The sequence below is a fragment of the Copadichromis virginalis genome, linkage group LG9 (genome assembly GCF_057382275.1).
Source record: "Copadichromis virginalis isolate Kocher_CV1m ecotype Utaka linkage group LG9, C_Virginalis_male_GT1.1, whole genome shotgun sequence".
NCBI lineage: Eukaryota > Metazoa > Chordata > Actinopteri > Cichliformes > Cichlidae > Copadichromis > Copadichromis virginalis.
This window is the reverse complement of record NC_140626.1, coordinates 4,267,235-4,283,249: the sequence shown is the minus strand read 5'-3', so window position 1 is coordinate 4,283,249 and position 16,015 is coordinate 4,267,235. Positions and strand designations below refer to the sequence as shown.

The 16,015-nt window shown below is 41.3% G+C and overlaps 1 protein-coding gene across 1 annotated transcript; it reads right to left on the bottom strand.

Annotated features, from left to right (window-relative positions):
• Positions 1-1,478: 1,478 nt before the first annotated feature.
• On the bottom strand, positions 1,479-11,043 carry LOC146701143 (C-C chemokine receptor type 3-like). Its single transcript, XM_085467467.1, has 3 exons — positions 10,937-11,043; positions 10,209-10,402; positions 1,479-3,807 (listed from the first exon to the last, which is right to left on the bottom strand). The coding sequence occupies exons 2-3, from the start codon at positions 10,373-10,375 to the stop codon at positions 2,931-2,933; spliced, it is 1,044 nt and encodes a 347-aa protein (XP_085323593.1). The 5' UTR covers positions 10,376-10,402; positions 10,937-11,043; the 3' UTR covers positions 1,479-2,930.
• Positions 11,044-16,015: the final 4,972 nt, after the last annotated feature.

Below are 16,015 nucleotides of genomic sequence, written 5' to 3'. Positions count from 1 at the left end.
GCAGCTGATGGATCAGGTCTTGATGGATGTGTCAGACTTCACTGCAGCATACTTAGATGATGTAATGATATTTAGCCAGACCTGGGAGGAGCATGTGGCTCACCTGCGACACGTTCTGAAGCTGGTCAAATCTGCTGGTTTTACTATCAATCCTCACAGTTGTAAGATCGCACAAATCCAGGTGGAGTACCTTGGATATGTGATTGGACATGGACAGGTGAAGCCTGTAGTGGGGAAAATGGAAGCAATCCATGCATATCCAGTACCTACAACAAAGAGGATGGTGTGGGCATTTATAGGCTTAGTGGGATGGTACAGTAAATTCATCTTCCACTTTGCAGAGAGGACAGCACCTGTCACTGACTTGACAAAAGCGTTGGCACCAAATCAGGTCAAGTGGACAAAAGACTGTGACAGAGCTTTCAATGACCTTAAGTCAGCCATCATGAATGACTCTGTTCTACATAGCCAGATTTCAATCAGCCTTCCACACTGCAGACAGATGCCTCTGGAGTGTGGCATAGGAGCTGAACTGCTGCAGGAGGTGGAGGGCGAAAGGCGTTCAGTTGTTTGCCTCAGCAGGAAGCTTCAGGAAAAAGAATCTAGATACTCCACTGTAGTAAAGGAGTGTCTTGCATGGAGGAGCTGCATGGCTCTAACACGTTAACGAGCTAACCGTGCTAACGAGCTAACAGCACTAACAGGTTGACGCCGTACAGCCCCTCGCACGGGGCGATCCGCGTTAACTTGCTAACGGAGATTTCCCAAGTGAGTATGGGAAACGTGATGCTAGCATTGTAGATATTGTATGTATGGCAGTGATGTTTCGTCAGGACAAGCAAGGCCAGCACTGCTTGCTTGTCAAAACTAATAATGGACATGAATGAAATTTGTACCATGAAAAAAACAAAAACTTTGACAATAATGGAGAGTGGACAGCAGCTCTGATCATGTCCGATTCAATCGACTGGGCAAGCTAACCAGGTGCAGGTCCAGCTGCATTTTCAGATTAGAAACCAATGAGAGTGTCTAAATCTAATACCTTTAAACAGCTGTTTCACCAGCACTCTACTATACTCCGATTAATATTTTTAATCATACCTGTAGATATTGAAAGGGTTTGTTTTGAAATAGATTTCAAAACAATCAAGCTGTAGGCCTGTGTTTCTGACCATATGAACAACAGTTTTTTCAAACACACGGGTTCTTAACCAATACATTTTTTAATTTTAATATTAAAAAATTTAATATTTACAATTCTTCAGCCAGGATAGGAGAGCAGAAAGGTGAAGCTGTCGATGTATATTTCAGATAAGCAGTACAAACTATGTTTTAATCTGATCTAGTGAAGGAAGCTGTTGAAGCTGTGTGAATCAGGAGAAGAGGGGATCGTCTCTGATAAACTTTCTGTAAAACTCACCACACACCGCTGATGTATACTGCTTGTAAAAAAATCACATCAGCAATTTAAAAATGTTTGGAAGTGAAGTTTATTATGTGCAGAACAACATGAAGAAATGCATGGTCATAAACAGGTTTCTTTACTTAAGTACGTTGTGTTTACTAATACAAAAGAAATGAACATTAAGTATCCATTAATTACCCTTTCTAACTACAATCTGTTTCCTTTCATTCTAAATTTGGCTTAATTTTAAAAACTGAATAAATTGACAAAAATGAATAATTTTATACACACTGATTGGCTTTCGAAAACCACCAGGTGGGTGGGGCCTCCGCGAGAGCGTTGTGCCTGAGATGACCAAATCAAAAACATCAAATAGCCCGGTGTAGAGAAAAACCAGAATCAGTGTGTTTAGATCAGTCTGAAGGCTGACCTCGAATAGGTTATTTCTACATAACGTACCTCATTATTTAAAACTATTGTGAGGTTGTAATGTAATATAATATCTATAGATTACTTTTTTTTAAACGTAACAGATTTTTGGATCATCTCTTATTCTACAGTCATGTGTTCATTTGTTCATTCCTACTTAAATTTTACTTTCTGAATGCACTCTTGCAAAGTCTTTTTCTGTAACAAGTAAAGATCTGTCAATATGTTGCTCTTAAATATAAATCCAGTATTTATAGTTCTCAAAGCTGAAGTTTCTCAGCTTCATCAGTAATGGAGCTGAACTCTGACCATAAGAGGGCAGCCATGGTCAGAATAAAACAAAAATAAACCTTTTAAAGCTTATATACCATCTTTCATAAGGCTATGTACAGAATATACAGAGAACAAATATTTTCCTTAGGGACAATATCATTTGTTACATAACTTGGTGGCAAACTAGGTTTGTGGTTGATAGCAGACAATTTGTACACCAGGAGCTACATGAAATAAAATTTAAAAATCTTCTGCAATTAGATTTTTGGTTTAAGGACTTTGGCTCGAATAATGAAGATATAGAAGTTTGAGTCCTAGACGCTAGTTCCTGGAAACCGAAAGTTTCACTCTTGATGAACTCATCCCTTCCTTCAGTTGGTTGTAAAACCATGACTTGCTCGTTCATCCATTCACTTCTGCTTATCCTTTTCAGGGTCATGGGGGGCGCTGGAGCCTATCCCAGCTGTCGTAGGGCGAGAGGCAGGGTACACCCTGGACAGGTCACAGGGCTAACACAGAGACAGGACACAACCAATTGCACTCACATTCACACCTATGGGCAATTTAGTGCTTCCAATTAACCTATCCCCACTAATTGCATGTCTCTGGACTGTGGTGGAAGCAGGAGTACCCAGGGAGAACTGGTGGAACTGAACTCAGGATCTTCTTGCCGTGCGGCAACAGTGCTAACCACCGTGCCATGGTGCCCGGGCTGACCTGTTATTCCCAGGCAGTCTCCCATCCAAGCACTAACCAAGCCCAACCTTGCTTAGCTTGCGAAATCAGACAAGTGCTCAGGGTGGTATGGCCGCAAGCTGGTTCGCTAAATATCCCTATAATCATTTGGTGTCGTTTTTGTGTTCACGTAGCTTCTGCTGTTTTGACTAACAGACATATGCCTCTTTAACTTTGGGAAGTGTTTCACCAGCAGATGCCTGAAGTGGTTCTGGAATTTCTTCCCAACAAAAGTATAGAATACAGGACTGATACAAAAGTAAAAGTAGGCAATGGTGCGAGTAATTTGAAGTGCATAACCCAGTTTCTGTTTGTCCTCACACTCACTCTTAACTTCATTGTTAATGTTCATCAAGTGTACAACGTTGAAAGGAGTCCAGCACATGAAAAACAACAGCACAATGATGAAGATGAGCCTGACTGTCTTGAATTTGCTTGCAATCCTGGATGACATAACAGTGATTGCAATCCTACTGTAGCAGTAGAAAATAACAATCAGTGGGAAAATCAAGAAAACACTCAGCTGAAGGTAAAACCCAGATTTTCTCAGCTTGTCCATATCGACATAGGTAAGGTTTCGAGGGTACTCCTCACAAAAAGTTTTGTTATCAAGACTAGAAAAGAAACTACTATAGATAATCATTGGTCTGATACATGCTAACCCACTGACTAGCCACACAACAGTGCAGGAGATTCTTGCATACTTTCGATTTCTCACTTGTGAGTCATTCAACGGGTACAGAATTGCAAGGTACCGATCAAAGGTCAGAAGGGCTAGAAAGAGTACAGAGCTGTAAAAACCCAGATAGTAGACAGTACTAACAATCTTGCACATAACTTCGCCAAAGATCCAGTTAGAGAGCTGCATGTAGACTGCCATGAAAGGAAGGCTGATCATGAAGATCAGGGAGGACATCACAAGGTTCAGCAGCAAGATGTTGGTCACAGTGGTCAGCTGATCAAACCTAGAAAGCAGTCAACATAAAAAGATTCACAGGTCAGTCATCATGAAACAATCTAACCTCAGGTGTTTTCCAGGTAACAGAGATCAGTGGAACCTTCAGTGAAGTAAATCAGCACATCTTTAAAATCAGTGGCATTTCTGGATGTCATCATTACCATGGAGTCTGAGCAAAGATATTAAATTATAAAATAATATTTTGGAATGCACAAATACAATTAGTGGAAAGTACATTGACTTCTTGGTAGGACAGCACCTTCTAAGCTTCTGCTGCTGTGCCCCTGACAAGCATGTTAGAGAGTCCACAGATGTACCCTCAATAAGAAAATGTCTTGAAAGTTTATTTTGTGACCCAGAAAGAGTAATATTTCAAACTCTTTCGCCATGCTCCTCCGCCATTGGCGCTTTTAAAATGTATTGTTATATTATATTAGAAAACCAATAACAACATTATCATCCTTCTGGCAGACAAGAGTAGATGCACGGCTTTGCTAAACCAGAAAGAGTATCACAAGAAAAACATTGTCACCGGTCAGTAGCAAAGATACTTATGACCTTCAGGCAGAAACATGGGTGTGCCAAGGATTCCCCAGTTTCACCCATTGTGGCCAACTTGTACATGAAGAACCAATGACTGAACCAATGACTCAAGTCATTGGTTCAAGTACGTGGATGACACCTGGGTGAAAATCAAATCTCAGCATGTACCACAATTCACTGATCACGATGAAATGAAGAGTTCAAGCTAAACGCAGAACAAAAATCCAGAGTTTAATACTCAAAGAAGACCTGCAGGCCATTTGTGGCATTAACAAAGCACTAAAAACAACAAAACAATACAAAAATCCTAAAAAACCAAAGTAATGACACACTTGATGCAGACGAGTCAAAGAGCAGAAGTCAAGTACAAGCTGCAGTCATAAACAGGAAATCAAAAAGAAGCAACAGTAGGAGGCACTGGAAAGTGTGAGTACAGAGACAATCTGAAGACTGGGGATACTGCTGCACATATGAACATACACAAGGGTCAGTGATTAACTGACTCAACGCAGGTGTGACAAACAAAGCAAGGGACCTGGAGCGCGTCTCAGATGACATATGACAAGAGGTGGGGTACACTACAGAGGTGGATGGTTAATCAATTAACTCTGTCTACTGCAAACTAGTTCTATTAAAACTTTGTAGATTTCTCAGAACTCTACGATGGAAAAAGGTCATGCCATTTGAGTTCAGCTTTACCCTTTTTCAGAATGTTGAGCACATCAGCGTAAGAAGTATTGCATCTAGTGCCTGCCATACAAACCTGGCTTTTATCGTGTTGCATCAGTTGGAAAGAGAGGTGTAACACAAAGTGAGTTTAGACTCAGCAAAAACCACTAGTCATGAAAACTGTTGTCTTTTTACCTCAGTCAAAGTCAAAGTCAAAGTCAACTTTATTTGTCGATTCTGCCACATGTACAGGACATACAGAGAATAGAAATTGCGTTACTCTCAATCCCTAGATAAATAGCAAATGAACATTTAAATATATTTAAATATAAAAGTGATTAAAAATGCAAGTAAAATAATTAAAAAGTAAAAATTTAAATAAATACAAATACAAGAACCTTCACCATGGTAAAGATAACGCACGTAATCTTAGTAGGTGGTTTTGTTCAAAGCTTTAGCTTAAAATTAGCTGTCAGTGTCACGTTTTCACCAATTCTAAACATGTTTTCAGGCCAGTGTAGATTCTCTACTGGAAGACTGTATTTTATATGTGCAAGTCATTAAGCTGTATCTCAGTAACATCATGAAACAGGCCCAGCTGTAGAGTTACTGCAAACCGTGCATATCTATATACAGTGGGGCAAAAAAGTATTTAGTCAGCTACCGATTGTGCAAGTTCCCCCACTTAAAATGATGACAGAGGTCAGTAATTTGCACCAGAGGTACACTTCAACTGTGAGAGACAGAATGTGAAAAAAAAATCCATGAATCCACATGGTAGGATTTGTAAAGAATTTATTCGTAAATCAGGGTGGAAAATAAGTATTTGGTCAATAACAAAAATACAACTCAATACTTGTAACATAACCTTTGTTGGCAATAACAGAGGTCAAACGTTTACTATAGGTCTTTACCAGGTTTGCACACACAGTAGCTGGTATTTTGGCCCATTCCTCCATGCAGATCTTCTCGAGAGCAGTGATGTTTTGGGGCTGTCGCCGAGCAACACGGACTTTCAACTCCCGCCACAGATTTTCTATGGGGTTGAGGTCTGGAGACTGGCTAGGCCACTCCAGGACTTTCAAATGCTTCTTACGGAGCCACTCCTTTGTTGCCCGGGCGGTGTGTTTTGGATCATTGTCATGTTGGAAGACCCAGCCTCGTTTCATCTTCAAAGTTCTCACTGATGGAAGGAGGTTTTGGCTCAAAATCTCACGATACATGGCCCCATTCATTCTGTCCTTAACACGGATCAGTCGTCCTGTCCCCTTGGCAGAAAAACAGCCCCATAGCATGATGTTTCCACCCCCATGCTTCACAGTAGGTATGGTGTTCTTGGGATGCAACTCAGTATTCTTCTTCCTCCAAACACGACGAGTTGAGTTTATACCAAAAAGTTCTACTTTGGTTTCATCTGACCACATGACATTCTCCCAATCCTCTGCTGTATCATCCATGTGCTCTCTGGCAAACTTCAGACGGGCCTGGACATGCACTGGCTTCAGCAGCGGAACACGTCTGGCACTGCGGGATTTGATTCCCTGCCGTTGTAGTGTGTTACTGATGGTGACCTTTGTTACTTTGGTCCCAGCTCTCTGCAGGTCATTCACCAGGTCCCCCCGTGTGGTTCTGGGATCTTTGCTCACCGTTCTCATGATCATTTTGACCCCACGGGATGAGATCTTGTGTGAAGCCCCAGATGGAGGGAGATTATCAGTGGTCTTGTATGTCTTCCATTTTCTGATGATTGCTCCCACAGTTGATTTTTTCACACCAAGCGGCTTGCCTATTGTAGATTCACTCTTCCCAGTCTGGTGCAGGTCTACAATACTTTTCCTGGTGTCCTTCGAAAGCTCTTTGGTCTTGGCCATGGCGGAGTTTGGAGTCTGACTGTTTGAGGCTGTGGACAGGTGTCTTTTATACAGATGATGAGTTCAAACAGGTGTCATTCATACAGGTAACGAGTGGGGGACAGAAAAGCTTCTTACAGAAGACGTTACAGGTCTGTGAGAGCCAGAGATTTTCCTTGTTTGAGGTGACCAAATACTTATTTTCCACCCAGATTTACGAATAAATTCTTTACAAATCCTACCATGTGGATTCATGGATTTTTTTTTCACATTCTGTCTCTCACAGTTGAAGTGTACCTCTGGTGCAAATTACTGACCTCTGTCATCATTTTAAGTGGGGGAACTTGCACAATCGGTGGCTGACTAAATACTTTTTTGCCCCACTGTAAGATATACTCAGTTGGTATGCAGAAACTATAATCTGTAATCTGTTGCTATGTCTTATGTAACGGTGCTGGAACTGCAGCTAGTAGAACACAGTAAACACACTAAAGTGGTTTTTCACATTATCTTAATTAGGCTATGGGACAGTATCCTTTAATGTATCTAGTTTAAAGTTTCAGAGCTGCAATGTGCAACTATCATGTTGGAAATAAACAGCATCACAAAGATGAATAACTCTATTCAGGTGCAATATTTTGCGTTATAGAAACAATGCTGAATTTTAAGGTTATTATGTTCTTTATTAATTTTATTTTTATTAATAAAATGTATTTTTCTTCAGCTTCAGAAATTGTCACTGACTGGAGTAAGTGGGATGGTTTGAAATCCCCCTTCCTACGTGCATTTGCACAGAGCCTGAAGCAGGAAACTTTCTTAGCCCTTATCTCTGACTGGGGTTTGAGGTTTTGTCAAGCTACTGCACCAGCGTTAGTTTCATTGATCATTTTTGTTAACAACCTTTTTTTTCCTGATGAAAACAAAACGATAACTAAGTAAAAACTATCATGAAATGTAATGCCACTTTCATCGACGAACAAAAATGAGATCAGCATATTCTGAAGAGATAAGAATCAAAATGATCACTGTTTCTCATGAAAGCACAACAAAATGTCAACACATGGGAGGAAGAGATGTGTTGACATGTGGATGCATACACACAGGTGAGCTGACTAACTGAATATATGGAAAGATCAGGTTTTCCATCACTGAATCTTTTTCCTCCCCTGATGGCGCTGATATATCCCAACAATGTCATCATTCATTATCCCTGATAAGGATCAGCGGATGGATGGATCTGAAAAAGTGTTTCAGAGAGCATGAGATGTTGTCATGCATGGATGGTCCACCGTGTAGTCAAAGGTGCATCATCACCAACAAAAGATCTTGGCAAAAAATTATTAAAACTCTGAACATAAATAAAGGTGACACTGCTGTACGTATGGAAACAATACGACACCAAATACATGCTGACAGAGCTAAAGGTTGGCTAATACTCTTAGTTTTACTGATTTTAACTAAAAACATAAATTTAAAAGAAGAGCAAGGCACACTTATCACAAATTTTTAAAGCTATTAAAATTATAACGGCTTAATTTGACTGGTTAATATATTTGGTTTGGTTGCTGTTGTTGGATTCCACTGTAAGCCTCTGCTACAAAGCAGGCAGGTGAAATCATTTTAGAGTTAATCTTGAGGTTTCAGTGTTTCAAAGGCAGTTTGCTGTTTACTGGTGTACTTCACCATGGTAAATTATGCCGCAGCCTGTTCTTGAACACGTTTGGCCTGCAGGTGTTTGTTGACCTAATTTGAGATTTGCAAATAGTCTGCGTCTTTGAGTTTTGGTTTTAGATTCATTAGTTTTTGCTGTCCAAATGTTAACCACCACTCAGGCTGAGCTCAACAATGCCAAAACGTTCTTACGTACACAATCAAATGTTAACTCAATGACATAAGCAATGGTTATTTGGCACTATGGCCTTTTAGTGATAGAACTGTAATACTGGTTAATACTGGTTACTAGTTAATAGGCTTATTAACTAGTCTATTCTTGCTACCTTTCCTTTCTCGCTTCACATACATTTAAATACTTTTCCACTCACACAAAGAGCTGCCGCTTTGCCTTTAAAGCCTCGTACAGCAAATACCTGCATTCTTGTTTGACATTGTATTTAGGCTTTGATTTACTGGGAGCTCTATTTTGTATTTTATGTTTAAGTCAGCTCCTTTTTAGTGTAAATCTTTCACTTTCCAAGATGTTTTGTACAGTGTTATTGTTTATTAAGACAGTTATTTATTTTGCTTTGGTTTGGCTGTTTTAACACAGTGAATATATCTCTTATCTTACCGTCTTAAAATCAGTTACACTGCTAGATCTATTTATGTACCTAATTGGTCAGAATGTCCCACCTTTCATATGAACGTGTTCACAGATTCAGGACTGACTAATTAAGCTGATAATCACCTTTGTATGAGCTGATTGCTGATGTTGAACTAGTTTTACTGTAGGAAAGATCCGACATCTCCACTGGGTTCATTTTATTTTCACACCTATAACTTTCATGAAATGGTGCAACAAGCCACTTTTAACTTGCACTGAAGCATAACCATCACAGACTTGTCATATTTTTACATTGTTGTTTTCATGAACTCTACAGTATTCGTGTAATAAGAAAAGGCTGAATGTGGCTGTACTCTAAGACACGGCAACTCTTTTCCCTCGTACATCTTATGAAGAACCCAGTCGAGAACTTTACCAGACTAGACCACAGGTGTTGCTAAATCAGTCAGCATTACCATCTTAGGAATTACAGCTTAAATTTTCACCTAAAAGTAATGTGAGTCACAGCAGGGATGGGAATTCCGGCTCGTTTTAGAGAACCGGCTCTCTCGCTAAAAAGAGCCGGCTCTTTCGGCTCCCGAGCCGCTCAATAAGTTGTTTTATTGCTTGAATTAATTTATTATCAACAACAATATAAAATAGAATTCAGTGCACGAATAAACTTCCTGAATCCTTTATCATCCACAACTGAAAACGCTTGGATATCAAGTGCAATCATTGGCGGGTCTTCATTCACTGAGTTCTCACAGAGTCTCATAGAGCTCTGGGTTGGTTTAGGTGGTTGTGGTGGTATATGCATGATGCTGTAGATACTGCAGCAAAAGCAGCAGCAACGGTTGCAGTAGACACGCTGGCACCTTCATTACTGACTGATTAACTGACTGTGTTTTATCGTCCCATTGCACTGATGGGTGGACAGTTCTCAGGTGTCTGTGCAGGTTGAGAGAGGGTGACCGACCCGCCACAAGTCTCAAGAGTTAAATCAGTAGAAATTCATTCAAGATCTTTTATTTAATGCCAACACTGCAGAGAACAAAATAATCCAGCTTTGTTAGACTAACTTACCGACAGATGATGATGAGGACTATCCCGTTGCAAATGACACTGAAGGCAAACATGAAGTAGTAAAGGATGGACAGCAGCGCTCCCAGTTTGTTGTCATTGTCCCTGGTGCATGGTACAGCTTCTGTATATTCGCTGTAGTCATAATCCGGGTCAGTCGTATATTCCATCTTTGTGTCAAATGCTTAAAGGAAAGTCTGACAAACAGAAATGTAAGAAAACACCGTTTACAATACATTCAGAATGACGTGAAAATTAGAAAACGATCAAGTCTTAACCCTTGAAAAAAAAGCCAGAAAATCCTTATTCTTTGGAACTGAGATGTTTATTAACCTCTTAAGCCCCAACGCCCCCTGATACGGGGGCAAAAGCAGGAGATCAGGTAGGCTTGGGGCTTAAGAGGTTAACCCTTATAACAAAATCCACAAACTTGTTTTTGCTAGATCGTGTTATGTATGATATATTTTTAATTATATATTTTTTGTATTGCATGTGAGACATTGGGGGGAGTTTTGCAACTTTTATTTAACATTGCTGTTAACAAAGTTTTGTCCATAACATTTTGAAACAATTTGATGAGATATATGTCTCAGAAACTCATGTACCAAATATGATACAGAGGGCATTATAGGGTTAACTCTATTTGGAATGATATAAGAAGGTGAAGCTTTAAAAATAAAAAGACAGGAAGCCTGAGGAATGAAAGCAAATGTAAGCATGAACTGACTTACTGTCTGTCCTATTTCTTCTGCTGCTGTCCGACTCTGATGATAGAGTTTGGTTATCTGTGTTTAAGTTACCAACACCAGAGGAAGTTACATTATCTGCCTTCAGGGAGGAGCTGTTGTCAATTGTGCTCAAAGCAGCAGAGCAGGGTGTTCTGTTTATGACGTGACATGAAAGCCACAGCAGGGACTGAGAAGACTTCAAAGGATCGGGTCATGAGGTGGCAAAATGATCAAGCTTGTTTGATATACAACTGGAACAGAAGTGACCCACACAAGGTAGAGCAGTATTCTAATGAGACTCTGCTAATGTGTGTTCAAGAAGCTCCCGTACTTTGGAACAATCCCCACCCCATTTCCATAGTCGAGCACTTCTCCTGTGTTTAGACTAAAAACTGCACTGCAAAAACACAATGCATGTGAGCTGCACTGGTGATGTAATTTTGCTTCAGGAACCTTGGAGTAAAGTACGATTAATTGTAACCCTGGTCCCACGTAGCTATGGTCAAAGCTAGACTGCGTAGTACAACGAGACTGGGCCTGGGTTCGTTATACTTCTATATATGAATACCAATCCCTTCTATAAATAAAGGCCACCACAGCTGTATCTTACACAAATTGCTCCCCTATAAGCATTTATTTGGGGAAAGAAAAACAAATAGACGTAATGTCAAAGCACACACTGTCCTTTACCTCTTGCAGATCACAAATATATAAGATCGGGACCGCAGGTAGTCGACCTCAATCACGCAAACGTCTACCACTTGTTCCGCCCCAGAGAGGTGTCACTCTCTCGTGGATGATGATGTGTTCTGGAGTGAACTCCAACCCAAGCTTCACTGGTCTGTTTCCCAACTCGTGACGTGTGGATCCTTGTAGACGTATATGTTCAATCAAACCAAACTTAAAATTAACCAAGTAATTTTCTGTGCTGATCAAACAGTAAGTGAAAAGTGAGCAAAATAAAAATGTCATCTTTCACCTTTTTAAGAGGTTTCAATAAACCGTGATGTCAGGGTATGTGAAGTCAGGTGCAGCTGAGTAACCCCCATCAACCCACCCCCACCTGTTTTTTTTTTGCTTATTTTCCTGAAGTGGTTTGCGGTTTATTTTTATCCACCACATTTTCATTTTGCATGAAATGGAAACATTATAATTTTAGAAATACTTCAAAGTCTTGCAAAGGTTTGCGCTGCGGAAGAACAACGTGACAAAATGGAAACAGACTGTGAAGGGACATTCAGTGTACAGCTAATAACAGACCTGAAACATGAAAATCACGTGTTCATTCAGCGATAAGGAGTGTTTTACACATTCTTTTTCATATTCTACTGTCTGCTAATTGCACTCAATCTCATTATAGCCTCTTCTGCATTTTCTCTTCAGCCAGGTTTCGTCTGCACCAAAATTTGTCCCATCTGTGCTTTACTTCAATAAACCAGCTATAAATTAGCACAGAGATGGTTTGGGTGGAAATATATACATAGATATAGATCTATTTATCTATCTACATATATATTAGTATACATAATAGGTGTGTGTATTCGCGTAGCTGTTGGTATGCAGTGTGTGTCTGCAGGTGCTTCTCACACATTTGTCGCAAACTTACCACAACAACCACAGAACAACAACCACGGGAAATGCTGAGCTGGTAGTATCATTTCACCTAAAATCTCCGGGTCTTTGTGACTAACTTTTTTCTTTACCAGGACCAAGTTTTTACTGTTACTGTGAAATTCTTAGAAAGTCTCAAACGTCTACAATAGTTTTTTCCAGGATTTCAAAGCATCTAATTGTCCTCATGTACGGAAACTCATGTACGGGTTCATCTACGTCAGAGTTCAATTTGGTTTTTGTTTGTTTTTTTCAATCACCCGTTAACCACAAGTGCGTTGCATGTCCTATGGAGGAGAAGAAGACAGTGTTTTACTCCAAGTATCTCTGTTGAACTGAAAATCTTTGACTAACACTTTGCAGCTTTGACTTTTAGTGGGCAGCACTGTGTGTAATTTTAAAATGACTGAAAGGCTTTAGACTGCAGCTGTCATGCGTCACATGTATTTAGAGTAAGCTGTCAAAATAGCACATGAATTATGAGCATATATAAAGTATATTTAAATGAGCTGTGATAGATCTGTGGAAGTAATATTCACAAAAAAGACGTACAACAAAACGCAAAACACATTTAAATAAGTCTATAAAATGATTGTGTTTCGTGACACTGGTTGGCCCCTCGTTTGTACCCCAATCATTCTAACATCATTTCCTGTTGCTCGTGCTGTCTTTGACAGCAGCTGCACAGAGACCTGTAATCACGCTAACATATTATTTATCCAACATATTGGATAAGAAGTGGTTAAATTGGTTGGGTGATCTCTAAGAGCACTTAGAGATCACCCAACCAATTTGTACCACACAGTAGGACATATTATTATTTTTTATTAAAATATCACAAACAGTTGGAGAGATCAGCACTAATTAGGGGAGTTAAGCCCATATTGACACCTGCTAATCAAAGTATGTATGCCCCTAACTCCAGTCTACAATTCTCATAAAGGTGGCAGCTTTCCATAAACATTGCCTGGATTACTAAGTTACTAAGTCCTGGAAGCTTTTTAAACATGTAGGTCTAAGAGATTAACTCACCTCATTATTGGCCACAGTTGTGACCAAGTGACCAATAAAGGAAATGACCTTTTTTTATTTGTGCACTGGCTTCATTTTACAACACTGCAAGTTGCCACTTGCCCTGAGCATGGAGGAAACTGAGCTTATTTTTTTATTATGGCACATCCTGTCAGACTGATTCAAACACACACAGTAAATTTGTGCTTTGTTAAGACAAGGAATAATTTAATTTATGAAAACCTGTTCAAGCATAAGCACCTTATACTCTATGCTCCCTTAGTTTTTCATTTAAGCTCTCTTCAAGTTTCAGATATTTATGATTAAATTTGATATTTAAAAGGATCTAATCTGGCTATACCTGGCTATATATGGTCCAAGATGGCGGCGCGCACAGATGCAGCGGCCCGGAGCTCCTACACTTTTGCACTTTTGGTGGTACTGTGTATTATTTCACACAGTCTGGGGTTACTTCAATACAACAGAGATGATCTACTACAACTAAGCCGTGGAGATCTTCAACTAACATCCGAGTATCTCATCCCCCCGGAGATCGTTAAGCAACCCCCGGGGCTACCCGCAACAGCAAGCCGCAGGAGGAGACGTTGCGAGCGGAGGCAGAAGAGAGGCAAGCGGGGAGGCCTGTGGGCACGGCTAAAGACTAGTCCGTTTAAACCACCACTCCCGATCATATTCCTCTCCAACGCCCGTTCAATCCGTTACAAACTGGATGAAATACGACTGCAGATCGCCACTCGACGGACTTTTAATAACTGTTCGTGCATGATTTTCACTGAAACCTGGCTGGACAGCGCCGTTCCCGATGCGGCTATCGATCTAGCAGGCCGCACCGCCTATCGAGCCGACAGGTCTGCGGACTCGGGTAAGAAGACTGGCGGGGGGCTGTGCATCTATATTAACAACCTTTGGTGCACGAACGTCACGGTAACGGAAAAACTGTGCAGTACAGAGGTAGAACTGTTGGTGTTAAAGTGCCGTCCATTCTATCTCCCTCGGGAATTTTCTGCCGTTTACATCTGCGCTGTTTACATTCCACCAGATGCTAATGCTAAGCTAGCGTTAGCACAATTGAGCAGCAGCATCAATAACAGCCTGGTAGCACACCCGGACAGTGTCTTTATTGCGGCTGGGGATTTTAACCACGCGGACCTGAAATCTGTACTTCACAATTTCCACCGTAATGTGAAGTGTGCTACCAGAGGAGATAGAACGTTGGACCAGGTGTACACCAACATGGCGAATGCGTACAGAGCCCAGGCTTATCCCCACCTGGGTCTGTCAGACCATCTCTCCCTTCTGCTACACCCAATATACACACAAAAGATCAAGAGCACTGGGATTACAACCAAAACCGTGAGAACATGGCTGCAGGATGCTATTCCGATGCTTCAGGACTGTTTCCACTGCACAGACTGGGATGTATTCAAGGTGCAGGACACTGACAATCGTGTCGCATTGGACAGTTACACCTCCACTGTCTTGGACTACATCTGTTTCTGTGTGGACAATGTAACAACTTGGAAACGATTCCGTGTGTTCCCTAATAATCCACCCTGGATGACACACGGAGTTCAACAACTTATTCGAACAAGGAACAACGCTTTCAAATCCGGGGACCAGGAGGCATACAGTGCTGCCAGGGCCAACCTGAGAAGAGGCATCAAGACTGCCAAGCAGCAGCACAGGAGGCGTATCGAGGCCAGGTTTGAGAACAACACAAACCCAAGGCAGGTCTGGGAGGGCATCAGGGCTATCACGGACTACAAAAGAAGAACACCATCACCCTCAGCCGACAGTTCTACTCTGGCTGAGGATCTAAATCTCTTTTATGCCCGTTTTGATAGGGAGAACACCGACCCTGTCCTGTCCCCTCTCCCCTCAACCGACCCTGCTCCGGTCCTGAGCACTCATGAGCTGAGGCGTGTGTTCCGGAGCATTAACACCAGGAAGGCGGCCGGGCCGGATGGAGTGCTGGGCCGGGTGCTAAAAGACTGTGCTGCAGACCTGGCGGATGTCTTCACCTCTATATATAACACCTCGTTGTCCTGTTCACTGGTACCATCCTGTTTCAAAGCAGCAACCATCGTTCCCATCCCAAAACAGTCAAATGTCACATGTCTGAACGATTTCAGACCTGTGGCACTCACCCCCATTCCCGCCAAATGCCTGGAGAGACTGGTCATTAAACACATCAGAGCTGCTTTTCCACCATCCCTGGACTCGCACCAGTTTGCATACAGGGAGAACCGGTCAACCGAGGATGCGATCGCCACAGTGCTGCACACATTACTGAAGCACTTGGAACACAGGAACACCTATGCACGGCTCCTCTTTGTAGACTACAGCTCGGCTTTTAATACCATCCGGCCATACAAACTCCGCCCCAAACTCCACCAACTGGGACTTAACTCCTCTCTGTGCAACTGGATTGTGGACTTC